The 26,024-nt window shown below is 43.6% G+C and overlaps 1 protein-coding gene across 4 annotated transcripts in view; it reads right to left on the bottom strand.

Annotated features, from left to right (window-relative positions):
- Positions 1–578: 578 nt before the first annotated feature.
- GALNT7 (polypeptide N-acetylgalactosaminyltransferase 7) overlaps positions 579–26,024 on the bottom strand; it is a 121,561-nt gene continuing 96,115 nt past the window's right edge. For all 4 annotated transcript variants that reach the window (XM_042842095.2, XM_005300047.5, XM_005300048.5 and 1 more), the window contains 4 exons: positions 13,254–13,472; positions 7,174–7,272; positions 5,740–5,868; positions 579–2,969 (listed from right to left, as the gene is read on the bottom strand). In XM_042842095.2, the coding sequence (XP_042698029.1) occupies positions 2,832–2,969; positions 5,740–5,868; positions 7,174–7,272; positions 13,254–13,472 (585 nt within the window). In that variant the 3' untranslated portion in view covers positions 579–2,831. The remainder of the gene's footprint in view (positions 2,970–5,739; positions 5,869–7,173; positions 7,273–13,253; positions 13,473–26,024) is intronic.

The raw sequence follows: 26,024 nt of genomic DNA, 5'->3' as shown, positions 1-26,024 counted from the left end.
CCCTCATTTACATTAATTTTTAATGGGGCAATTGGATTCACTTAACATGATTTTGCTTAAAGTCACATTTTTCAGGAACATAACTATAACATTAAGCAAGGAGTTACTGTACTTTGAGGAAAAAAATACTGAAGCTTTAGTATTGTGATGTGGCAAGTTTAGGACTAAATCCTGCACCCTCCTCCCCTTAAAGTCCAATAGCTATATTCCTACACAAACAGAAGGTGGTGAGCTTATTAAAAAAAGAACTATCTTGGTAATCTAATGTTGCTAACATCAGCTGGTGTAAGTATATACATACTACTGTTTAATTCTGGGCAACAACGTTTGACGTAGTTCAGAAATTCAAGTGATAGCATAGCTGACTGGGCTAAGGCAGTGGATGGAAGGGGCCAGTGATTAGGGTGCGAGTCTGGGATTTGGCCTGGCTCAGGTTGAATGCCCTGCTTATCATAGCCGTTCTGTTTAATATCTTCATCAATGATTTAGATAATGGCATAGAGAGTACACTTATAAAGTTTGCGGACGATATCAAGCTGGGAGGGGTTGCAAGTGCTTTGGAGGATAAAACAAACCCACAAGTTAAAATATTTTTTATTTTCCTCACCTAGAAAACACACAATCCAGCATTAAGATGCACATTGGCTCCCCAAATTTATCCCTAATAAAACTTTTGAAGATTTATACAATTTCTACAGAAACATACAGTGTATCAAAATCTGCATAAATCAAATTTATAAAATGTGTAGAAATGCATAGTGATATTATCATCAGTTTACAAAGCAAGATATGGGACATTTTTTCCCCCCAAGCAGGCTACAATAGGAAAAGTCATTACAGCAACAGCTTCTGATGTTCTCATGTTTTGTAGTTTGCAGTTTCAGATACAGATTCATATGCACATACAGTATCTTTTAATGAATTGCACAAAATACCCACTTAAAATATACACCTGGAAAATTTATATGCCACCTTTCTTTCACTAATGCATAGTAACATGATTAATCTACCCAGCACAAAAATGGAGTCAGTTTTCATACACACAAATAATAAAATTACCTATACTCTTATTCTCCCTCCTTTATTTTCTAATTTTATTTTTCACACCTTTTAAAGGACAGCTGAGAAGTTTAAAGAAGCCAGAGGAGATCCCAAATCATTGCCAAAATATGCATAGATAGATAGCTTTATAAAGGTCAAATTCTGCCTTTAGATATGACACATAACCCTTACTAACTTCAATGGACATTACATGCAATGCTAATCTGCATTTGAGGGCAGAATTTCGTACTAAAACAAATACTTTCAGGGTCTGATCTTGTGAGGTGCAAAGGGCTCAACTCCTATTAAGTCAAGGCATTCGTGATGTCATCAACTCTTAATAGTCTCAGAATCTGGATCTAAAACTAGTTGACAGTGCCCCTTTAAAGTCTACCCCTGTATGTTAATTAATTTTTTTTTTTTTTTACTTAAAGTTTTAGTTCACCTCCAGGTGAATTCAATTTATATTAACAATGTCACAAAGTACTGGACCATTCTTAATTTTATACATTGTGCAGCTTTAGCTTTAAAATATATCAGAGGTTTGTACAGCATGATACAACAAAGATGTTAGTGTTTGTAAGTTCTTAGCTGTAATTCAGAGCACTCTCTTCATCAGATGTATCACAATGCTTTCAGGTTCAGTTTCTTTTGGCTTTTTTTAATATTGAAAAGAAAATAAATGTTTAATTGCTTTAATGCTGTCTAAGACTATGTCTACACTACGGATCTTACAGCAGCACTGTACCACTGTAGTTGTGCCACTGTAAGGTCTCCTGTGTAGCCGCTCTCTCACTGGCATAATTAAAACATCCCCAACGAGCGGTTGTAACTATGTCAGTTCTCCCACTGACAGTGCTGTCTACACTGGCGCTTTTGTTGGTGAAATTTATGTCAGCCGGGGTGGGATTTTTTTCACTCACCGGACCAACGGAAGTGCTAGTTAGAAAAAGCCTAATACACCAGCTGCATCCAAGTGCTACTCAGCATACCTGGTTCAGCTCACTTAAAGTTCCAATGAATTTACAGCACCTAGCTGCAAAAGGGACATTTTGCAATATTTTTGGGACCCCCTACAGCATTTCTGGTGTGGTCTGTACCTTTATTTGCCTTACCAATACGTAGTAAATACAGAAGTCACATTGGCAACACAAACTTGTCTTCGGTAATTACGTGGGTGGTACAATTAATTCTTATCAATATGACGTATCAACATATCCATACTATACATTCCATCAAATGTTTTTCTTGTAAAATATATAGAGAAATGAAAGAGGCACTAATGTTGAAATCTACCTTTCCAAAAAAGCAGCATGACTGTGAAAGAAGGCCACTCTGGCTAATAACCCGTGGCAGTGCTTGGTAGGATGTAAAATAAAATAAAAAGATACAACAGGTTGATAATCACCACATTATATGAAAGTCTGGTTACTCCAACCTTTTCAAGTGTGTGTAAAAAAACTGCCTTCAGACCCCTGAGTGAAATCCCAAAGAAGACCACAGTGCCTTTAACTTTGTTCCTATAAAACATAGCTAAGAGCACATAAACCCCCAACATCTTAAAACAAAAAGATGTAAACATCTACAAAGTTTAAGGTAAAAGCAGTTTTGTAAACATTAACTGCAGATGATAATGTTATTGTAATATCACAGTTCATCTATGTCCTTCATCCAAGTTGGGAGATTTCAAGCTTGCAGCTGTACAAAGTTAATAGTTGCAGCAGTTTTCAGGTTATTTTCAGTCCTGTACAAATTAATGTTTCAGTAGGTCAGGTTTTTGTTTGTTTTGTCTATACACTAAGAATGTTGTTCATTTCCCATTTTTGTGTTGCTTTACTGGAGTCACATTCAGTGATAAAGACTTGGTGTAAGACCTCTGAGCGATCTAAGCACTTCCCTGAAGGAATATGGGTAAATCGATGTAGATTCTGGAAAACAAAACAATCAAAAATAGATTTAAAATCTTCCCCATCTAATATGTGTAGCTGTTTAAAAACAAAATTACCCAGTGTCCCTGTGACAGTCTCATTTCTACATTAATAATGTTATCACTTATTAGGCCTATATTTTCACATCTTGAAATGTTACATTATAAAAGGGTAAATAGATGTACTTGGTCCATTTTAAAAACCCACACTTATTCCTCATAGGAAACAGGCTATTTCTGCATAACTGATTCTAAACTATGTTTAATAAAAAAAATTGTCTATCCTAGATTTTTTTTTAAAAGACAAATGCTTGAAAACAAGACCTTTCCTGCTTAGGATTGCCATCTAATCCGGCTGTTTACGCTTCACCTACGGTTATAACCATAATGTCAACATCAGAGCAATGTAAATATTTGGGGTGAAAGTGATGATTTGCCTCAGCTCTTCTCCCACATTTTCTTTTTCCAATGGTAGCAGGGAGAACTGGGGTTATGAGATAGCCATTGTCCCCCAAATCAACAAAAGTCAGCAAAAGACAAAGGGAATATTCTGACCAGATCTGGCTATACTCTCTCTCTGGGATACCTGAGTGGTCTATAGGAGCACTACTACTGAATCCCTATAGTCACATAACTGATTCACTAGAGTAGCACAAATATTGCGACTGTTTGACCGACACTGACCCCCCCCCCCCAAATGTTGCTGTTCACGTCTGCACTGGGCATCACATTTCTTGTACTGGTTATAACTGTTATCTTCCTGCCCCAGTCCATCCCCATCAGTGAGAATATATTTTTAAAATGGGTTGCGCAGTAATTAAACACTGAAAATCTGGCTCACAAGTGCACCAAGTTTCCAGTGTTTGTTTGCTTACCCACCTTTGATAGTCTTTTATCATATTTCTTTGGAAATAAACCAAATGTTTTGGTCTATATTCTGTGCTGTGCCTACTGGGCCACTCTCTCAACTTCTAGTAACAGAAACATTGAAGCAAACAATTGCGCAATTGGCACAGCTACTGTGGAAAGGGATTCAACTCGTGTAAAAACAAAACGTAATGAAGTGGCAAGTAACATGCTGGGCCACATTAGAATTGGTGGAGACCAAACAAGTTGTACATATACACTACTGAACAAAGTAGACACCAAAACAGTGTGTACTGATTTCTATCTAAATTCCTGGGATTTAAAGATCTTGTCTGTCTCTTCCCAGCTTTTTAGCTCCATACAAACAGCTTTTTGTTATTCAGGACTTCACAGCTGTATGCAAATATTACAAAAACTTGCATGTCAGTGGAAGGCAAATGGACTTTCACCACATAATGCTTAACAAAGAATCTAGCTGCTTCAGGCAAATAGAATCCAGATACCAACAGACTAATGAGTGAATTAATAAATGCACAACAAGCTAGATGGTAATGATTCAGAAAACAACTGGGTAATAGCAATCTGGCATTCAACCCTTTTAGACCACATTATGCCCTCAAATACACAATTGAGGTGTGTGTGTGTGTGTATGTGCACGTATTTAAAGGCCAAATTTCCTTATTAGTGTATTCTGTCTTTATCTCTTTTTACTGGAACAAAAGTATGAGCTGACTCATTAAATATAATAGAGGAGTAGGATAAAAATGTTTTCAAAGTTAGTACCTATACCAAAATACATATTTACTTAATAGCTATTACAAGCTATAAATCAATACTTCATTTAAAAATTCAGATCTTTCACAACAGCATCACACAGTGGCCACACGCATCATTTAGAAAATACGAGACAATATTTACTCAGAGAATAGGTAGCTAACTCAAAAGAACAAAACTAAATTCTGAACAAGACACAGGACAACACATATAAATAATTAAATTTAGCAGAAATAGAACTAGCATTGCTGTACTTCCCCTCTCCTCTCTCAGTACTGCTGAAAAATGTAATTTAAATGGAGCACTATTTCAGTTTAGATATGCAAGGTAATCAAATCACATTATTCGAGCTGCTAAATTCACCCTTGCATCTTTGCCAGATTCTGGCAATACAGACATTGTGGAGGACTCTCTTGGTGGGAAGGGCATTAGCAGGAAGGTTGCTGTGAGCAAAAGCTGTTGCAACCTTCATTAGGGGTGTGCAAGCCACCACAGTGCCAAAAAGGGGGCAGCGGGAATGTGCTGATTCAGCACATACCCATAGAATCATAGGACTGGAAGGGATCTTGAGAGGTCATTTAATCCAGTCCCCTGTACTCATGGCAGGACTAAGTAGATCATCCCTGAGAGGTGTTTGTCTAATCTGCTCTTAAAATCTCCAATGATGAAGATTCCACAACCTCCCTAGGCAATTTATTCCAGTATTTAACCACACTGACAGAAAGTTTTTCCTAATGTCTAACTGAAACCACCCTTGCTGCAATTTAAGCCCATTGCTTCTTGTCCTAGCCTCAGAGGTTAAGGAGAACAATTTTTCTCCCTCTTCCTTGGCAGCAGCTGTCCTGGTGGAATTTAAAGCTGCTTTTCTGCAGCGGAAATCCTGGGAGAGGGCGGGTAGTGCCAACAAAACCCATCTTCCTTCCCTCAGAGTGAATTCCTCCCATAAAGCAAGAGGAGAGCCTGGTACAGAAAAGTGAAATTTACATTTTGCCACACCAAAGTTCAGTGAATCTGGTCCTACAGCTTTACTTCCAGATGTATGCACAATAAAAAAAGTCTTAACAAAATGGGGTGTAAAAAAAGTCTTAACAAATCGCCTATCCTTGCACCATACATATACTGTCACATACCTTGAAGTATTGCCATTCCTTGTATTCATTTAAATTACAGTGCGTAATCATAACTTTTGATCCATCAGGTCCTTTAGTCAAACACTGGTCATACTGCATGAGTTGATTAGCTTCATTTATTCGAAAAAGCTAAAAGAAAAATATTGAGGCACATTTTTGTTACTGTAAACACAAAGGGTGAACTTTATACGGTAACTGAAATTTTAGAAGCAATACTATAACAATTAATTTACATCATCTGGAATATTCTTTTGAAAGTATCATCACACCTACCTTTGCTTGAATAGGGCTGATTTATTTTAAGTGATGCAATATGTTAGCTTTTCACTATCAGAGACTTACCATATGAAGTACCTTCTTTCTGAGCTCAGAAAACTAAATAGATACGACTACTAAATTAAGTTAAGAACAAAGGGGATAAATGCAAAAGATTTTATTGGAGAGGCTCCTGAGAAGAGCTGGATACATCAATCTGCGGTTTGATGGCTATATAATCACAGTCTTTCAAAGAGCTGGAAGCCAGTGAACTTTTGTCCTCACCAGTATTTTCAAATGAAGACAATAATAAATGTAAGAACTACAGAGCACTGGGCCAGAGGGAAAACTACCAAATTGAAATACAAACCTAATTTCTGCTACTTCTTAGATTGGCATTTAATTAAGGTAAGATTTTAGGACTGAAAAAGAATGATTTTTTCATAGCCTTTCTAGAGTACTGTATACTGAAAATGTATTTTCACAGGGTACTGCATTATATTTTAAACTACAGTTACAACAGTGACATTTTTACATTAAGAGCCAACTGAACATGATTTTTTAACAGGGACATCATCCTGTATGACTGCATAGGATTAAGTCGTATATCTATATATCGAGAGAGAGAGAAGATAATTTTTTGTTAATCTCTTTTTACCATTTTGCTTTGAGCCATTTTTCAGTTTACAGACTTTCAAAATTTTAAGTATCAAATTCAAGAAGATAAAGCTACCTTTAGGAAGTAGGTTTGTCCTTGTGGTGGTGAGATGGCAAAATGTGAGGACTTGGGCCAAATTGTGCAATAGTCTTATTACAATTATCTGTTAGGAACTAAGCTTTTTCCAATTTAACTCAGCTTCATTTATGAATGAATTTGTGTTTGATTCCTTGTTTCTGGTAGTGGAAAGCCATTTAGTGCATCAGTGCATTGCACACCTATATCACAATTCTGAGAAGTAGTAACTAAGGCACCACAGTGGGTAAGGGGAATATTTCCTGAGTGGAAACAAATCCCAAATTCCCACCCATAAAAGCCGGCACAGTCCACAACTTTCTCCCCGCATTTAATCTACTTTTTGGTAACCACAGTAGTTTTAGGGACTTTATCAGAGAAACAGCTTTATGATTATTCATTGCATCAACTGTCTCTTTCAAACGTCTCGCCTCAAGGTTACTTACCTGATTACCTCCCATTCTGTGGCATGGTCCAAGTTCTACAAAGCCACCATTGGTGTGCCCCATGCTATCTATGCAGTAAGCAGTTTCAAAGCCTCTGATCTGGGGGGAGAAGGAGAAAAAGGCTTTTTCCACTTTAGTTTAGACTTTGGGAAAATATGATCTCTAGTGTACAGAAGTTAAGGAATATCCTACTCATCGTTCTCCAAACGAATAATATACACAGATATTTGAAGCAAGACTGCAAGAAATTTGAATCAAATGAGATAAGGATGTTAAATTTTCAGGAGAAAGTTTTATGAATCCAACTGTCCATACTAATTTGAGAGCTACTGTGAGATAACAGACATAAGTATGCTAGTGAATATACTGTATGGAAGTTTGATTTCAAATTTACCATATTCATACAGAACAGGGGCTCTTTCAGATGTAGGCCTGGTTTCTTATGCAGTTAATCCCCCATGAAAGGATGTTCAATTCTTTAGATATTCCTGAATGGTGTGCAGCAGGGGCTTGTAATTAGGGTTGATCGGGCTTCCCACCTAGGAGAGGATGTGAGGGATGAGATAGGGGATTGTTTTGTTCAGACTTAAAATGAAATGGAGCTTGACCTGAATGTCAGAAAATTACTATGATAAAGCTTCAACACCGTAGAATTCTGGTGTCCACATTTTAAAAAGGATTACGAAAAGAACCACAAAAATGATTTGAGGTATGGAGAAAAAGCCTTACACATGGAGAGACTTAAAGAGCTCAATCAAAAAGAAAACTGAGAGCTTATTTGATACAGTATATAAGTACCATCATGGGGGGGAAAATACCGGGTACTAAATGATTACTGATTGGCAGCTAAAGTCAGACATATACAAATGGGAAATAACAAATAAACAAAAACAGTGAAGGTGATTAACCACTGGAAAAAAAATGTCTCTTTTGATCTCTTCAAATCAAGACTGGATGCCTGTCTGGAAACTATGCTTTAGTCAAACAAGTTATTGAGCTCAATGCAGGGGTAACTGGGTGAACTGTAAGACCTGTCATATACATATCGTTCAACTAGTTAATTGTCACAGGATGAATGGCCAAAAAAATCCCTTTTATAGGAGTTGGGCCTAGTTTCACATATGAGAGCTGGGAGGTAGCTGAGCTGAAACGTATCAGCAAAGGATAAGGTGATTATAAAAAGCCAGCAAGTGACTCAGCTGGAACAGAGTTGCCAAGAGCCTGAAGGCAGTAACAGGAAGGAGAGCTAGAGCTACCAGTAAGTAGTTTGACTCCTGTAGGAGGAAGCAGGGCATGGCTGTCAGGCAAATGGCCTGTAGAATGGAAACCTGTAGTGAATAGATAAGCCCCTACAGAACACCCCAGGTTAGGGGGGGAAGGGACGTTCAATGTGCTGCACTAATTTTATGTGGAAGAAATAAAACTGAAGCCCTGAGAAGAGGATCTGAACCAGATTCTGGATATGGTGTCACTCCTTCCTGGGCTGAGGGGACTGGCCAGTAGCCTACAGTGATCTAAAGGTCTCTTCTGGCCTTAAATTCTATGAATCTATGGGTATTTATCACAGCTGTCTTCCCAAACAGATACAGTTTATCACCAATCTTTGCAAGTCATGAACAGCAGTGATTAATGAAATTTCCAGTTAAATATTAACCCAGTTGTAGTAGAAAGAGAGAGCCTGAGTCATGAGCCCTTGTATAAAAGGCCTGAACTAAAGCAGTGGTCAAGCCTTGCTAATATAAAGCAAAGTTAGCAAAAGTCAGGCTGTGAGCAGAAGTCAGGTCCTGTTATAAAACATGCCTGCTTGCAGGTTCACAGACCCTGCCAAGAATAGGGCTGGTATTGCAAAAATATACACATTCCTGAGAAGTACTAGGCACAGGACACTCATGTAAACATCTTCCAGAAGGGTGGTATCAGAACACCCTGATACCAAGTATGACACAAACACACTCCCCAAAGATGATACAAGGACACACTGACCCCCTCTAAAAGATAAGGTCAGGATGACAGGGTGATGAATAGAGATGTTTTGATCGATAAGCCCAACATGTACAAGGTAAAAAAGGGTGGTAACTAAACATGTCACAGGGGCAATATGTAACTTGTTTGTATCGGTGTATAAAGAGGAGTCTCAGAGGGAGTGTCTTTGACTGGCCTAGGGGGGGGGAATGGAGAATCCCGCCATTCACTGAGCTGGTCCATTGTTACAGGCATACATGTGCTAGTGTAACTAGACATTGGTCCGGGGAGCTAGGACCGTGCTTCATCAACAATAAACCTGGCCAGGTGTCTTCGCTACTAGACCAAGTCTTGTGGTCTTATTGAGCAGTTCGATCGGAGCCTGCTGTACAGGCTATCTGGCCAGAGCCAATGCAGCACGCAGAGAGAACACACACGCAGCCAATGACTAACTACATCAGTAACATGGTTGTTCACCAGCATTCTATTCTACTGACTCTACTAAGGCTTGGTCTACACTAACCCCCTAATTCGAACTAAAAGGTACAGAACTTCAGCTACGTGAATAACGTAGCTGAAGTTCGAAGTACCTTAGTTCGAACTTACCTTGGTCCACACTTGGCAGGCAGGCTCCCCCGTCGACTCCGCGGTACTCCTCTCGCTGAGCTGGAGTACTGCAGTCGACGGCGAGCACTTCCAGGTTCGACTTATCGCGTCCAGACTAGACGCGATAAGTCGAACCCAGAAGTTCGATCGCTCGCCGCCGAACTACCGGGTAAGTGTAGCCAAGGCTTAAGAAGCAAACAAGGAGGGAGAACCTACCTGCAAGTTAGGGTTTTTTAACAGCTGGAAATTAGTGGACGGTTGACATGAACACTAGCCCAAGAAGCTACAATAAAAAGCAGCCATCCACTTAGTGAAGGAGTCCTTTAAATATGAGAAAAATAGGACTGGAAAGAACTTTGTATCCAAGTAGTAGAGTCAAAAACGTTTTGGCCGTCCAGAAATACAATTGAGGCAATAATTAAAAGTGCAACAAAGGAGCATTAAAATCCTGTAAACAGTGTGTAATGACTGCTGGCCATCGATTAAGAGAGATCAAACACATTTCAGAGAAGCCTGAGGACATAGCACTCTGATTGATGCCACACTACTTCAAGCTTCCCTGTCACTTCATCCAAGTCCCAGGGGCTGCTGGCTTCAATTCCTTTTTTCAGGGATGCTCCCTGCCTTCTACTTTCCAGACACTACCATAGTGATTCTCACAGCTCAGTCAGGAGCTAGATGTTGGCACATTTTCCCCACCTTAGGTGGACTTTGGAACAGTTCTAAAGCTGATCAACTAACCTACTGCTTTGTATTAACTCTTGGGCAAGAAATTTGCCTTGATGGAGATAGTCTTGTTTCTCTGGGCTCCCAGATGCAGGACTGTTTGTCCATCTTCACATGCACTTTGTACAACCAGTTCCAAAGGCTTCATAATAGACTGTGACAGATTCCCAACATGCCTGTTGTGCACTGGACAACTCTGTACTCCACCACTGCTCTCTTGAGTTCACATATGTAGATCTGTCATACCTTTAGAAGAGGAAGTTCTTTAAACTACTCCCTTGCACATCTAATGGATTAGCCAAATTGACTAAGAAGTAGGATAGAACACAGGGCTTCTTATTCTGCCAGTTAGAACACTATCTCTGCCTCCAGGTTCTGCAGAAGTGGGTTCAGTATACTCATAGGGGAGACCAGGAAGAGCTTCTGGGGGACTAAAACAATCTTCATAAGCCAAGGCATTTCCCTGGCTGAGCAGGGAATCCTACAAAGGAGTATGTAAAAAACCCAGCTAGGATTGTCTATGAAAGAGCATTCAATTCCTGTAAATCATGCGCTGAATTTAAACCCTGCCAAGTAGTTTTTCTTGCAGTTAAATGAGAATGCTGAATCTGTGATGTCCCAGTAATTTTAACAGTCTTCGAAGTCACATTCAAATGCAAATATCTTGATTATTCTGAATAATTGTCTCCAGATATGCCTTTTCTACGTACACCAATGTTCTTCATTGCAAGGCCCGCGAGCCAGTGGCAGCTCCCATCGACCCTAAGTGTGGTTCCCTAAGTTCCCTCTAAACTGCGCAGTCACACAGCAGGCTATCAGTAGCCCCGCAGCAGCTCTAAAGGGCCACGCAGCCTGGACCTAGAGAGGAGAGAGGTAGGGGGTGGGTGGGTACCAGGGAGGGGAGCAAGTTGGGACTTGCAGGGCTGCTGTGGGCCTTGGCCCCGGAGCTCCCTGCTGCTGGCAGGGGGGAGAGAGAGGGCCCCTTCCCCCATTGCTCCTGTACTGCTTGCCTGCAGGGAGTCCTCTGGCCCCAGCCCCGGGGCAGTCTGCCTGCACCCAAAACTCATCCCTGGTCCCACCCCAGAGCCTGCACCCCCAGCCAGAGCCCTCACCCCCGCCCCGCATCCCACCCCCTGCCCCCAGCCCTGAGCCCCTTCCTGCACCCCTCATCCCAGCATCCCAACCTCCTCCTGCACCCTGAACCCCTCACCCCCGCATCCCAACCCTCTGCCCCAGCCCTGAGCCCACCCTAGAGCCCTCAACCCCAGCCAGAGCCCTCACCCCCGCACCCTACCCTGGACCATCTCTCACACTCCAAACCCCTCGGCCCCACCCCACGTGGCTCTCACATTGAAGTTTTTTTGCCAAAGTGACCCCCACTTCAAAAATAGTGAAAAGCACTGAACACCATATCGTGATTCCAAGTTTCTTCTCAAAATACATTCTTACTCTGAAAGGAGGACTCAGGATTATAAACATCAATGAAGAAGAGTACACACAGACAAAAGAATTCTCAACAAAAATGTAGAACTAATAAAAAACACATGTTAAAACATCATGACTTGGTTACGTACTGTTGCATTTGCTCTCCTGTCATTACTCTATAAATACAGTATTTTCATACCTGTCTGTCAAGTGTTATCCAGACCTGCTATTTAGTGTCATGGTTACTGGGTAAGTTGTGCCTTAGAACACTAACTCCCTCTCACATTCACCCCGTGAGACAGGCTTTGCTACCTTCCTCCCCTCTTGGTGGAACCACATGGTTCTGCCACTTTTTAGACTGGAGCTCTGGGCTGCAGCCTCCCTATTTACCAAATGGGTCAACCTGACAGACTCAAGTGGGTTTAGCACTCGTAAGCACATTATCACTGGAGACCTGTGACCAGCAGCTAGTTAAAGTGACTCAAAAAGTAGCTTATTCAAAACAAAGTACACCTCTACCACAATATAACGTGACCTGATATAACACGAATTTGGATATAATGCGGTAAAGCAACGCTCCAGGGGGGCAGGGCTGTGCACTCCGGTGGATCAAAGCAAGTTCGATATAACGCGGTTTCGCCTATAACGCGGTAAGATTTTTTGGCTCCTGAGGACAGCGTTATATCGGGGTAGAGGTGTAGTATGATTTGCCAAAAGGAACACAGCATCTAAGAAAATGGGTTAGAACAACTAAATGTTGCATACACTTATTAGTCTGCCTAAGATTACTCTCCCTATTCATAGCTTGGGTAGGTTCAGTTTATTACCATCTCTGGAGAGCCAGCCTGCCTGCTGCATGTCTGTCTGCCAGAGACTCACTATGGCTGCTGACAGCCCACTCATCCCCCCTTCTTCTACAGGACAGCATCTTGAAGGTTTAGGATCCTCTATGATCTTAGCCTTTTAGCCTTGAGAAGAGTAAAACATGCCAACCAGATTGGAGCAGGGCAGCATTCCCCCAATTAATAGCTCCACCCATTGTTCACTTAAGGAGCCTTATCTTTGCCATTGTTTTGTTTTGTTTGCATGCCACTTAACAGCCTCCTTGGATTTAACTCCCACACGCAGGCAAGATAATATTAAACATAAATTGAGGTGCATGCCTTACATGTAAAAAAAATAATATACATATTCCCTCATTTTCCACATTTAAAAACAACAGTAACCAAAATAATTCTTTGTTTTCTGTTTAAATATTAAAATATTTATCAGGTACAAGAAGTTACAGTGGCTTCATTGTGGACTCCCAACTTTAAAAACCTATTGCATGTGCTGATTTTAGATGCATTTACTGTACATACCTCTCCCCAGTCCACATTTTTAGATGGTAAGGGATAGTGTGAGGTTATATCATAGGCTATTTCTTCCATAAACCATTTAAAACTTTTGCAGTTGTGATCTTCACGGAACTTTTTCAGCTCGGATATATCCCCATATGGTAGTGCTTTTGTCTCTGGACGACTGGCATAGAAGTAATCTTTGTACTCATCCCACCAAACTTCCACCACTCTGACATAGTTCTGTAGGGAGGAGAAAAAAAACATCACTACTGCAAAATAAAACCAATACGTTGTATGTATGAGGAATTTAATCCGAGATTTAAGAATTCTTAGAAACATGTTAATACGTGTTATACAGCACTCAACTTGCTACCTTTACAGAAGATACAGCACAAAAGTAGCCTTTTTATATATTTTGGGGGTAAGACTAGCATAATTAAGTGAGCTCAGTGAAGACTGTAATTATAACTAAATCTAGGGAATTCTCTTTTTTGAAGAAAAAGATGCCTTAGTTATGAGTAGAATGAAAACAGTGCTGTTCATTTGACTGCAATACTCTAGAAAATGTGAGGTGTCATCTGGAGTTTATTTTCAACTTCTACACTTCCTAGCATTAAAATGGAGTGACACTTATTAACCCCCAACTGGATTCCACAAGTGTAACTGATTTAGATCTTAGGGCTTTGTCTACTCTACAGATGCCACTGCAGCACAGCTATGTCACTGCACTGCTGTAGTGCAGACACTTGCTACAGCAACACAAGGGTTTTTTCTGTCACTGTAGTTAATCCCCCCCTCTTGGTAGCAGATAGAATTCTTCTGTCACCCTTTCATTGAATTAGTGGGTCTATACTGGAACATAGGTAGGCTTAATGACATCTCTCAGGGGCATAAATTTTTCAACCTGAGTTTTAAGTGTGGATCAGGCCTTAAACAGTTCAACTGATAGAAAAGAGAGATTCTATCTCCTCTCCCACGCCTGCATTGGCTCAGCAGTACTAACAGGAATTATGATTATAAACATACATATATGAAAATAAAAAGTGTAAAATGATCTTTAACTTCACACAATCTTATCACACGCGGTCTTATTCCCCCCTTCTCCCCTCTTCATCTTCCTTGTAGTAAGCTGTCTAGCTCACATTTTTATCTAATTTTTTTATATGGACCTCATCACGGTAGTATTTGAATGCATCTGCCACAGATGGTTCTCTCTTTCTTTCAGCATGGTACAGACAATGTTAACAGTATGCAATTAAAACATTCTTGTCATTGAAGTAAGCAGATATGACTGAATACACAAGGGAGTAGACCTGTTTAATAAGAAGGTATCAGTTTTACATTGTCACTTTCAGAACAGAACTGCACTTTAAACTAGAACAGAATATTATTATAGCACAGAAGTGCATCACACTGTATTTACAAGGACAGTAGTGATGTATATTTTATTCAGCAGGGAGAAAATAATTCCTGATGAGGAATTTTCATATAAACAACAAGTGCTTCAATCAGATTTATCAGACTAAGGCAGTTGGAATAAAGGACTTACTGACTATTCTTAAAGAAAAATGAGGTTTCTTTAAATAAGGAAAGTACAGTAACTTGATTTCTTCAAGATATTTTGTCCCTGTGGGTGCTCCACCATGTGCCAGTGCCTCTTGACCAGAGAATGCAAAGTGGTGTCTGCAGGCTCATGCCTGCTCATACCAGTGCCTGTGGCTTCCAAACAAGGGCATATAAGGAGGCATGGACCTACTGTCATTCAGTTCCTTCTTGACTGCGAAGCAGAGTCTCAGAGTTGAGAGAAAGGAGGACAGGAGGTGGAGCACCCATAGGAAAAAAATATCTCTAAGGATTCCAATTACTGTACAGTAAGTAATGGCTCCCTCCTTTAAGAATATATGTTCCACTTTAGGAGACTCCCAAGCAGTAACTCAGCCAGGAAGTTAGTACTGAAGAGGCAAGTCCAAAATGTTTCAGAGGACTGTGTCACCAAAGGCAGTATAATCCCTGGAAGCAGGTAAAACAGTGTAATACTTAGCTAAGGTATGAATGGAAGGCCAAGTTGCTGTACTACAAATTCCTGTTATAGGAACGTCCTTCAGCAGAGTACAGATGTGGACTGAGCTCCAGTGGAACATGCTGTCACTCTATGAAGGAACTAGCTGCATCCTAGCAGATTCTTAGCAGGTTAAGATGCAACCCAAAACCCACTTTGACAGTCTGAGTGGAAACAGGTTGACCCTTCATCCCCTCTGCAAATGATATACATAGCTTAGGATGATCTTAATCCTGTCAAGGTAGAAGGCGAGGGTCCTTCTGACATTTAGTCTACGTTAGCTGGTCTGTTCCTCTGGAGGTATGAGGTTTTTGGGTAGAACACAGGCAGGTGTATCTCTTGCTTAATGTGGTATTCCAAAGACACCTTCAGGAGGAAGCGAGGAGGGGGATGTAGTGTTACCTTATCTTTATAAAAGGTGGTAAATAGTGGGTCAGCCATAAGAGCAGAGCTCTCCCATTCACTGCCTGAAGTGATGGCTTTGAGGAATGAAGTCTTGGAGATGTGGAGAGGGAACAGGCCACCATTGGTTCAAAATGGAGGTTTCCTCAGTGCACTGAGAACCAATCTGAAGTCCTACTGGGGAGCTGGATTCTGTAGGGGGAAACAAATTGCATATGCCCTTGAGGGATCTAGCTGTAGTAGGGTGGGCAAAGACTGAGAAGCCTTCAACAGATGAGTGGATGGCTGTTACAGCAGCCAAATGTACCTCAATTAAGCTCAATGATAGACTGTGCTTCTTTAAATCCAACAGGTAGTCCAGGATTTGGAAAGCAGAACCTCTGAGGCTTAGGAAGAACCAAGGGGAACACCAAAAGTGTAAGCATGTCCACTTCTGAAAAAGTTTTGAGAGTACTAGATTTCCTGCTTAATAGGAGAACTGACTGGATCTCATCTGAACAGGTTAGCTCCATGCTCAAGAACCATCCAGGAACCATGCTCTCAGGTTCAAGGAGGAGGAGTTGGGATGGATCAGGGTCCCTGAGTTCTGCATCAGGAGATCCTTCTTGATTGGAAGAGAGAGAGGTGTTGTCACAGAGATGAAGGAGGTTCAAGTACCACACTTGTCTTGGTGCTGTGCTGAGGAGAGCCTTGCTCTTTCCTGACATGGTTTGAGTAAGGGCTTGAAGATTAGAGGCATACAACAGGGGATGGGGCCACAGCGTTATGAGGGCATCTCCCAATGGGTCGCAGCTGTATCCTCCCTTGCAGCAGAAAAGGTGGCTTTTTGTGTTGTTTGGGGTGGCAAAGAAGTCTGCTTCTGGGAAGCCCTGAATCTGTCACATGCTGTGGAAGACAATCGTTGAGTTCCCATTTGTGGTCCTGAAGGAAATGTCTGCTCAGGGAGTCTGCAACTGTATTCTGGAGGCCTAGAAGATATACAGCAAAGATCTCTATCTGATGGGAAATGCACTGGTTCTACAGCCTTAATGAATCTAAGCAAAAGGACTGGGATCTTGCTCTGCCCCATCAGTTGATAATATAGTGCTGCTCTTTTGTCCAGCATTACACTGATGGAATGACCCTGTATGGGGTGAAAGAAGTATTGGCGAGTGTAACTAACTGCTGTCAGCTCCAGAATGTTGATGTGGAACATAACCTCTTATACAGACCACTTGCCCTGGACTGTGGCCCCTTGGAAGTGAGCTTCCCATCTCAGAAGTATCTGTTGTGAGGATCTTTGAGGGTGAGGGATGTGAGAATGGGGTTCCCATGCAGACCTTCAGTGGGTCCTTCCACCACTGGAGTCCAGAACTGTGATGCGCTTGGAAAGACTGTCTGTGTGGGGTGTACCCTGACCTTAGCCATGTCTGAAGGCACCTGAGGTGCAGTCTTGCATGAGGCACGATGGACATAGAGGCTGACATGTGGCCAATGAGTTATAGCAAGTTCTTGAAGTTGTTTGTGAGCTGTGTTGTATTATTGAGATTAGAATGGACAAAGGGGAGAATCTCTCTTTGGGAAGATAGGCTGTGACGGTTAGGGAGTCTAGTGGCTCAAATCAAGTCAATTCTTTAAATTGGGGTCAGTGTGGACTTCTATTGATGTGAAGGTCCAGAGAGTGAAACAGGGCTAGAGCCCTGGAGATTGCAAACTGGACCTCTAGAAATGATCAACCCTTCAGGAGCCAAACATTCAAGTAAGGGAATACTGCTATGCTCCACTGATGCAGATGGGCTTCCACTGCTGAGAGAAACTTTGTAAAGACCCTTGGGGCTGTGGACAGCTGAAGGGAATGACTGTATTGGTAGTGTTCTGAGCCTAATTTGAAGCATAGGAAATGTTTTTGGGATAGGTGGGTAACTACATGAAAGTAGGCTTCCTGGAGGTCAAGGACAACAAACCAGTCTTCTGGATATAGGGATAGGATTACAGTGGCTAGCATCACAATTCTGAAGTGTTGGGAAAGGATACAGGTGTTCAAGTTTCTTAAGTCAAGGATTCTGCCCCTTTTGGGAACTAAGAAATAGTTGGAATAGAGCATCTTCTGATGAACTCTGGGGGAACTGACTCAATTACCCGCAGGAGTAAGGAAGACTGGATGTCTTGTTTCAAGAGATCTTTCTAAGAGGGGAAGAGGGATGGGGAAGACAGGTGGCAGGGGATAGCGTGGAAATGCATGGAGTATCTGTGATACTGGTAAACCAGGTGCCAGCACTTGCCACGTCTGTAGACTTCAGCTGAACATTGACAATTTCATAGCTGGAAACCAGAACAGCTCAAGTATATTTTAATATTGTTCAAGATGTTAAGATTTGTAACAATGTGTTTAGACTCTATAAAATGCTTGTTAGTTGCTGCATGCATTAATCTTACTTGTAATGTCTGTATTCCATGCTACAAGGTAAAATATATAATTTTGTTTTATAATTGTAAAAATGCCTGCTCTGAACTTGTGAACTCAGATGGGAAGAGTGGCTCTCCCCACTCATCCAGGAGGGCTATCAAAATTAAGTGGGCTATTATAGGACAAAAGCTTTATTGGTTGCTCCATCCATCTATGGAGAAGTATGTGCAAAAGGCTTTGTCCTATCAGTTAGAATGCAGGTAAAGGGAAATAAAGATAGCTGATGAAGATTTCTCATCTCTTTGCTGTTTGGACTCTTACAAGGGCTGGAGTTAAGAAACAAAAAGCATAAATCACCAGGATCAACCTGGGTTAGCCCTGAAAAGACATTCAGTGCTGACAGATTACTACATCTGTCACCTTTTGAGTCACAGACAAATTCATTTGTGCATATATGTTGCCTGTTTGAACCTGTAAATAACTAATTTCTTTTTCCTAGTTAACAAACCCTTAATTAGTTTACCATTGGATTGGCTACCAGTGTTGTCAAAAAATGAACTAGATAAATTCATGGAGAATAGGTCCATCAATGTCTATTAGCTAGGATGGACTGGGATGGTGTCCCTAGTGTCTGTTTGCCAGAAGCTGGGAATGGGCAACAGGATGGATCACTTGATGATTACCTGTTCTGTTCATTCCCTCTGGGGCACCTGGCATTGGCCGCTGGCGGAAGACAGGATACTGGGCTAGATGGACCTTTGGTCTGACCCAGTATGCCCATTTTTATGCTCTTATGTTTTTGGGGTGAGATCTAAGGTACAACTTGATCTGGGGGCTTGGGACTGGGAGTAATACCAAAAAATCACAAAATATTCAGGTAAGTGACCATTTATCACTAAGCCCTGGTCTACACTACGAGTTTAGGTCGACTTTAGCAGGGTTAAATCGAATTAAGCCTGGACACGTCCACACGACGAAGCCCTTTCTTTCGACTTAAAGGGCCCTTTAAACCGGTTTCTTTACTCCACCTCCGACGAGGGGATTAGCGCTAAAATCGGCCTTTGCGGGTCGGATTTGGGGTAGTGTGGACGGAATTCGACGTTATTGGCCTCCGGGAGCTATCCCACAGTGCTTCACTGTGACCACTCTAGACAGCACTCTCAACTCAGATGCACTGACCAGGTAGACAGGAAAAGCCCCGCGAACTTTTGAATTTCATTTCCTGTTTGCCCAGTGTGGAGAGCACAGGTGACCATGCAGAGCTCATCAGCACAGGTAACCATGATGGAGTCCCAGGATCGCAAAAGAGCTCCAGCATGGACAGAACGGGAGGTACGGGATCTGCTCGCCATATGGGGAGACGAATCAGTGCTAGCTGAACTCCGTAGCAGTAAACGAAATGGCAAAATATTAGAAAAGGTCTCAAAGGCCATGAAGGACAGAGGCCATAACAGGGACACACAGCAGTGCCGCGTGAAAATTAAGGCGCTAAGGCAAGCCTTCCACAAAGCCAGAGAGGCAAACGGAAGGTCTGGGGCAGAGCCGCAAACATGCCGCTTCTACACGGAGCTGCATGCCATTCTAGGGGGTGCAGCCACCACTACCCCAACCATGTGCTTTGACTCCGTCAATGGAGAAACACGCAACAGGGAAGCGGGCTTGGGGTACGCGGAAGATGATGATGATGAAGACAATGAAGATAGCTCACAGCAAGGAAGCGGAGAAACCGGTTTCCCCAACAGCCAGGATATGTTTATCACCCTGGTCCTGGAACCAGTAACCCCCGAACTCACCCAAGGCGTGCTCCCAGACCCTGAGGGCACACAAGGGTCCTCTGGTGAGTGTACCTTTGTAAATATCACACACGATTTAAAAGCAAGCGTGTTTAATGATTAATGATTAATTTGCCCTGGCAATCGTGGCCAGTACAGCTACTGGAAAAGTCTGTTAACGTGTAAGGGGATGGAGCGGAAATCCTCCAGGGACATCTCCAGAAAGCTCTCCTTCATGCACTCCCAAAGCCTTTGCAAAAGGTTTCTGGGGAGGGCTGCCTTATCCCGTCCGCCATGGTAGGACACTACCACGCCAGGCCAATAGCACATAGTCTGGAATCATTGCATAACAAAGCATGGCAGCGTATGGTCCCAGTGTTTGCTGGCATGCAGACAACATCCATTCCTTATCTCTCTTTGTTATCCTCAGGAGAGTGATATCATTCACGGTCACCTGGTTGAAATGGGGTGATTTTATTGAGGGGGCATTCAGAAGTGCCCATTCCTGCTCGGCTGAACAGAAATGTTCCCCGCTGTTAGCCATGCGGTGGGGGGGTGGGGAGGGGGAGGGGTGAAGGGATCATCCCAGAGAATTGGGTGTGTGTGGGGGAACGGGGGGGGGGGTAGTTGGGTTTGTGCTGCATGTTAATCCGGAAACCCCAATCCCTCCTTTTACATTGCAAACCCATTTTAAATGGCCAACCCAACAGGTCCTTGTTATGGGAAATGAGAGCGCTACCGTTTGAAGCCATTCCCACATGTTATGAGGGTTAAAAAAGCCAAAAGACTGTGGCTTACCACGGCTGCCTGCAAGCCGAAATCTGTTGCCTGGCATCGCGTGAGTGATCTCTCACACCAAACCAGCAGGCCCTCAATATAAGAGGAAAAATGCGACCTTGCAACGAAAGCACATGTGCTGTGTAATGTGAACAGTAAAATTTAACGTGAAAGAGTGTACCCATTGCTAAAATGTGTCTTTTTTAACCACCTCTCCCTTGTCCTCCACCAGCTGCAAATGTTTCTCCTTCACAGAGGCTAGCAAAAATTAGAAGGAGAAAACGGCAGACTCGGGATGATATGTTCACGGAGCTCCAGATGTCCTCCCACACTGAAAGAGCACAGCAGAATGCGTGGAGGCAGTCAGTGTCAGACTACAGAAAAGCACAATATGAACGAGAGGAGAGGTGGCGGGCTGAATCGCGGGATGAACAGAGCAAGTGGTGGGCTGAAGATGATAGGTGGCGTCAGCTTGCAGACAGAAGGCAAGAGTCGATGCTCCGGCTGCTGGAGCATCAAACTGATATGCTCCAGCATATGGTTGAGCTGCAGGAAAGACAGCAGAAGCAGAGACCGCCGCTACAGCCCCTGTGTAACCAACAGCCCTCCTCCCCAAGTCCCATTGCCTCCTCACCCAGACGCCCAAGAACACGGTGGGGGGGGCCTCAGGCCACCCAGTCACTCCACCCTAGATGATTGCCCGAGCATAGGAAGGCTGGCCTTCAATAAGTGTTAAAGTTTTAAAGTTTTAAACTGCAGTGTGTCCTTTTCCTTCCCTCCTCCCCCACCCCTCTCGGGCTACCTTGGCAATTATCCCCCTAGTTGTGTGATGAATTAATAAAGAATGCATGAATGTGAAGTAACAATGACTTTATTGCCTCTGCAAGCGGTGCTCGAAGGGGGGAAGGGAGGGTGGGGTGGTTGGTTTACAGGGAAGTAGAGTGAACTGGGTGGGGGGCGGAGGGTTCATCAAGGAGAAACAAACAGAAGTTTCACACTGTAGCCTGGCCAGTCACAAAGCTTGTTTTCAAAGCTTCTCTGATGCACACCGCGCCCTTCTGTACTCTAACCGCCCTGGTGTCTGGCTGCGCGTAATCAGTGGCCAGGCGATTTGCCTCAACCTCCCACCCCGCCATAAATGTCTCCCCCATTACTCTCACAGATACTGTGGAGTGCACAGCAAGCAGCAATAACAATGGGATATTCTTTTCGCTGAGGTCTGAGCGAGTCAGTAAGCTGCGCCAGCGCGCTTTTAAACGTCCAAATGAACATTCCACCACCATTCGGCACTTGCTCAGCCTGTAGTTGAACAGGTCCTGACTCCTGTCCAGGCTGCCTGTGTATGGCTTCATGAGCCATGGCATTAAGGGGTAGGCTGGGTCCCCAAGGATCACGATAGGCATTTCAACATCCCCAACGGTTATTTTCTGGTCCGGGAAGAAAGTCCCTTCCTCCAGCTTTCGAAACAGACCAGAGTGCCTGAAGACGCGAGCATCATGTACCTTTCCCGGCCATCCCACATTGATGTTGGTGAAACGTCCCTTGTGATCCACAAGTGCTTGCAGCACAGCAGTACCCCTTGTGGTTTATGTTCTCGGTGGCTTGGTGCTCCGGTGCCAAGATAGGGATATTGGTTCCGTCTATCGCCCCACGACAGTTTGGGAATCCCATTGCAGCAAAGCCATCCACTATGGCCTGCACGTTTCCCAGAGTCACTACCCTTGATATCAGCAGGTCTTTGATTGCCCTGGCAACTTGGATCACAGCAGCCCCCACAGTGGATTTGCCCACTCCAAATTGATTCCCGACTGACTGGTAGCTGTCTGGCGTTGCAAGCTTCCACAGGGCTATCGCCACTCGCTTCTCAAGCGTGAGGGCTGCTCTCATCCTGGTATTCTGGCACTTCAGGGCAGGGGAAAGCAAGTCACAAAGTTGCATGAAAGTGCCCTTACGCATGCGAAAGTTTCGCAGCCACTGGGAATCGTCTCAGACCTGCAACACGATGCGGTCCCACCAGTCTGTGCTTGTTTCCCGGGCCCAGAATCGGCGTTCCATAGCATGAACCTGCCCCAGTAACACCATGATTTCTACATTGCTGGGGCCCGTACCTTGTGTGAGGGCTGTGTCCATGTCAATTTCCTCATCACTCTCGTTGCCGCGCTGCAATCGCTTCATTGGCTGGTCCTGGTTTTGCTTTGGCATGTCCTGGCTTTGCATATACTCCAGGACAATGCGTGTGGTGTTCATAGTGCTCATAATTGCCGCGGTGATCTGAGCAGGCTCCATGATCCCAGTGCTATGACATCTGGTCTGAAAAAAGGCATGAAACTGACAGAGGGAGGGAGGGGCGACTGACAACATGGCGTACAGGGAATTAAAATCAACAAAGGTGGCTGTGCATCAGGAGAAACACAAACAACTGTCACACAGAATGGTCCCCCCCCGAAGACTGAACTCAAAACCCTGGGTTTAGCAGGCCGTTGATTTCACGGAGGGAGGGGGAAGCAAATGAATACATCTATTTTTTACATCTTAAGCTGGCAGCAGACGGTGCAGCATGACAGATAGCCCTCGGCATCTTCTGGGGTGCTTGGCAGAAGATACTGTACTACGATTGCTAGCCATCATTGTCAAGACGGTTCAATAGGACTGCTGGCAGGACTGAGTCTCCAGGAGACAAAGCATGTCTGCCCAGGTGCCTCTGATTGAACTGGAAACGACGATGACAGATATCAATCTTAGTACACCATCTACTGCCAAAAGGCAAGGGGCTGCTGCTGTGTAGCAATGCAGCCCCACATCTGCCAGCACCCAGATAGCCGATGAAGGCTACCAGTCATACTGCACCGTCTACTGCCAAAAGGCAAGGGGCTGCTGCTGTGTAGCAATGCAGTACCATGTCTGCCTGCACCCAGATGACATATGGTGACGGTGAGCTGAGCTGAGCGGGCTCCATGCTTGCCATGGTATGTTGTCTGCACAGGTAACCCAGGTGAAAAGGTGCAAATCGATTGTCTGCCGTTGCTCTGACGGAGGAGGAGGGGCCTGACGGCATGTACCCAGAACCCCTCGCGACACTGTTTTGCATCATCAGGCATTGGGATCTCAACCCAGAATTCCAATGGGCGGCTGAGACTGCGGGAACTGTGGGATAGCTACCACAGTGCAACGCTCCGGAAGTCGACGCTAGCCTCTGTACTGTGGATGCCATCTGCCGGCTCCATGCACTTAGAGCATTTTATGTGGGGACACACAATCGACTGTATAAAACCGATATCTATAAAACCGGCTTCTATAAATTCGACCTAATTTCGTAGTGTAGACATACCCTAAGTCCAGTTTTCCTGGTGGCAAGATTAGGGTGACCAGATGTCTTTTTCTTATATGGTCTCCTATTACCCCTCACCCCCTGTCCTGATTTTTCACACTTGCTGTCTGGTCACCCTAGGTAAGATAGTCCCCTTGGGCTCTCCAGTCTACCTGTGCCTCTATGGTAAAACTGTGATCCAGGAGTTCACATTTGTTACTGGCTTGCTGAAATTAATTATAGAACATATCCCCCAGTTTGGGGTGTCTGTTCTGCTTTTGTCAATCTGCCCTGAGACAGAAATTCATGGTCATAAATCATTCCAGACAGTGTGACACTATTCCATGTTGATCACCTCCAAAATCCATCTGTCTAAGATAATTTGTGCCCAGGCCAGGAGGAAATGGAAGGTAGATTGGTTGAGGCCTTTGACCGAGAGGTCAAAAGTGTTTCTTAAAAGGGAGGTGCAGATGATATTGCTGTGGAAGGGGATGGGGTCCTCTGTTCTGAGGTCTAGATCTCCTCCTCTGAAAGCCTGGGAAAAACCTGTTGCAGGTGGACTGGAATGGCCTATATTACTATGACATTTGAGATCTACTAAATCATCTTTTTGTTGCATGAACATAAATTTCCAGTGACCACAAAGTAGTTGTTGAGTCCCTCAGAGTGTAGAGGGAAGAGTACATGTCAGCTGAAGAGCTTGTCCTTTCAAAGGGAAGGTCTTCAACTGTATTCTGCACCTCTCTTGGGAGACTGGAAGGCTGGAACCAAGATGCTCTCTGTGTAACCACAGTCACAGTGAGGGATCTAGAAGCCATGTCTATGGCATCGAGGGCAGCTTGGAGGAAGGTTTTGGCTATCAACTGACCCTCTCAAATGAGGGCCTGAATTTTTTGTCTCTGGTCCTGTGGCAGATGTTCAATAAAATGAGTGAACTTGGAATTTGTGTTGAAGTTGTATTTCTCCAACAGGGTTTGGTAGTTTGCTTTGCAAAACTGAAGAGCTGCCAAGGAGTAGCTTTTCCTACCCAGGAGGTCTAAAAGTTTGGACTCCTTATCATAAGGAGAAAATCTCTCTATTCCTTGTGTTAATTGCGTCCTCCACTAGAGAACTGGGAATATGGTGGGAAAAGAAATGCTCCATCTCCTTGACTGGAATATAATACTTTTTATTTACCCATTTAAAGGTGGACTGGATAGTGATAGGGTGTTGGCCAGACTTCATGAGCAGGCAATAACCGCCTCATTTTTTGGTGATTTTTTTTGTGGGGTGATATTTGACATGTACACCAAGGAGAGTTGAGTCTCTTGGATCTCTTCTAATGGGATCTGGAGAGTTTCCACCAGGTGTTTCATATGAGGTCTTCAAAGGCCCGAAAATCATCGGCATAAGAAGGTGGTAGTGCCATTTCCACTTCATCTGCGGATGAATAGGACTTAGCTAATGGGGGTGAGTTTCCATCCATATGGAAGTCCCTACTGTTCCTGGGTATCTCCTGTTGCCAAGGGGGCACAAAGTACCAGAGGATGATCATGCAGTACTGAAAGTTGGTCAGTCAGTGCCTGTGAATGATGCGGTACTGCGGACTCTTTCTGGTTGGGAACCCTATAAAATTGTTCACAGAGATAACCCAATGGATTCCAGTAAGCCCACTGGGGGGGGGGAGGGGGGGGGGAGTAAGGGGAGACAGGAGAAGAGTCCCCACAGATACTCATAATTCCTGACTCTTGGACATATGGTGGGGTCTCCAGAATACTGGCTCAGTGGCCTGTAGTGTTAAGTTACCAAAAAAGAGCCCTGTACTGAGACCTCAGAGTCTGAAGAATCATCCCCAAGGTTGAAGGGAGGAGTCTCAATCATTGGTGGTGTACTGAAAGCTGGAGGTCCAATTAGGGTTCAAGCCACCTGAGCAGTACTGGGGATGGAGCCCTGACAGAGGATCACAGTAGGGAAGACTCCAATACCTCTGGAATAAACAGGGAAAGAAATCTGCAGGGAAAGAAATCTGCAGGGCTATTGTATCCAGAAAACTGTGTCCAGTGCTGGGGCCTGGCGTTGCTGAGATGTTGAGCACAGTACTGATGAGGCT

This window comes from Chrysemys picta, chromosome 5, assembly GCF_011386835.1.
Source record: "Chrysemys picta bellii isolate R12L10 chromosome 5, ASM1138683v2, whole genome shotgun sequence".
In the NCBI taxonomy this organism is placed as follows: Eukaryota; Metazoa; Chordata; order Testudines; family Emydidae; genus Chrysemys; species Chrysemys picta.
The sequence above is the reverse complement of the archived record's forward strand: the minus strand, read 5'-3'. Positions and strand labels throughout refer to the sequence as shown.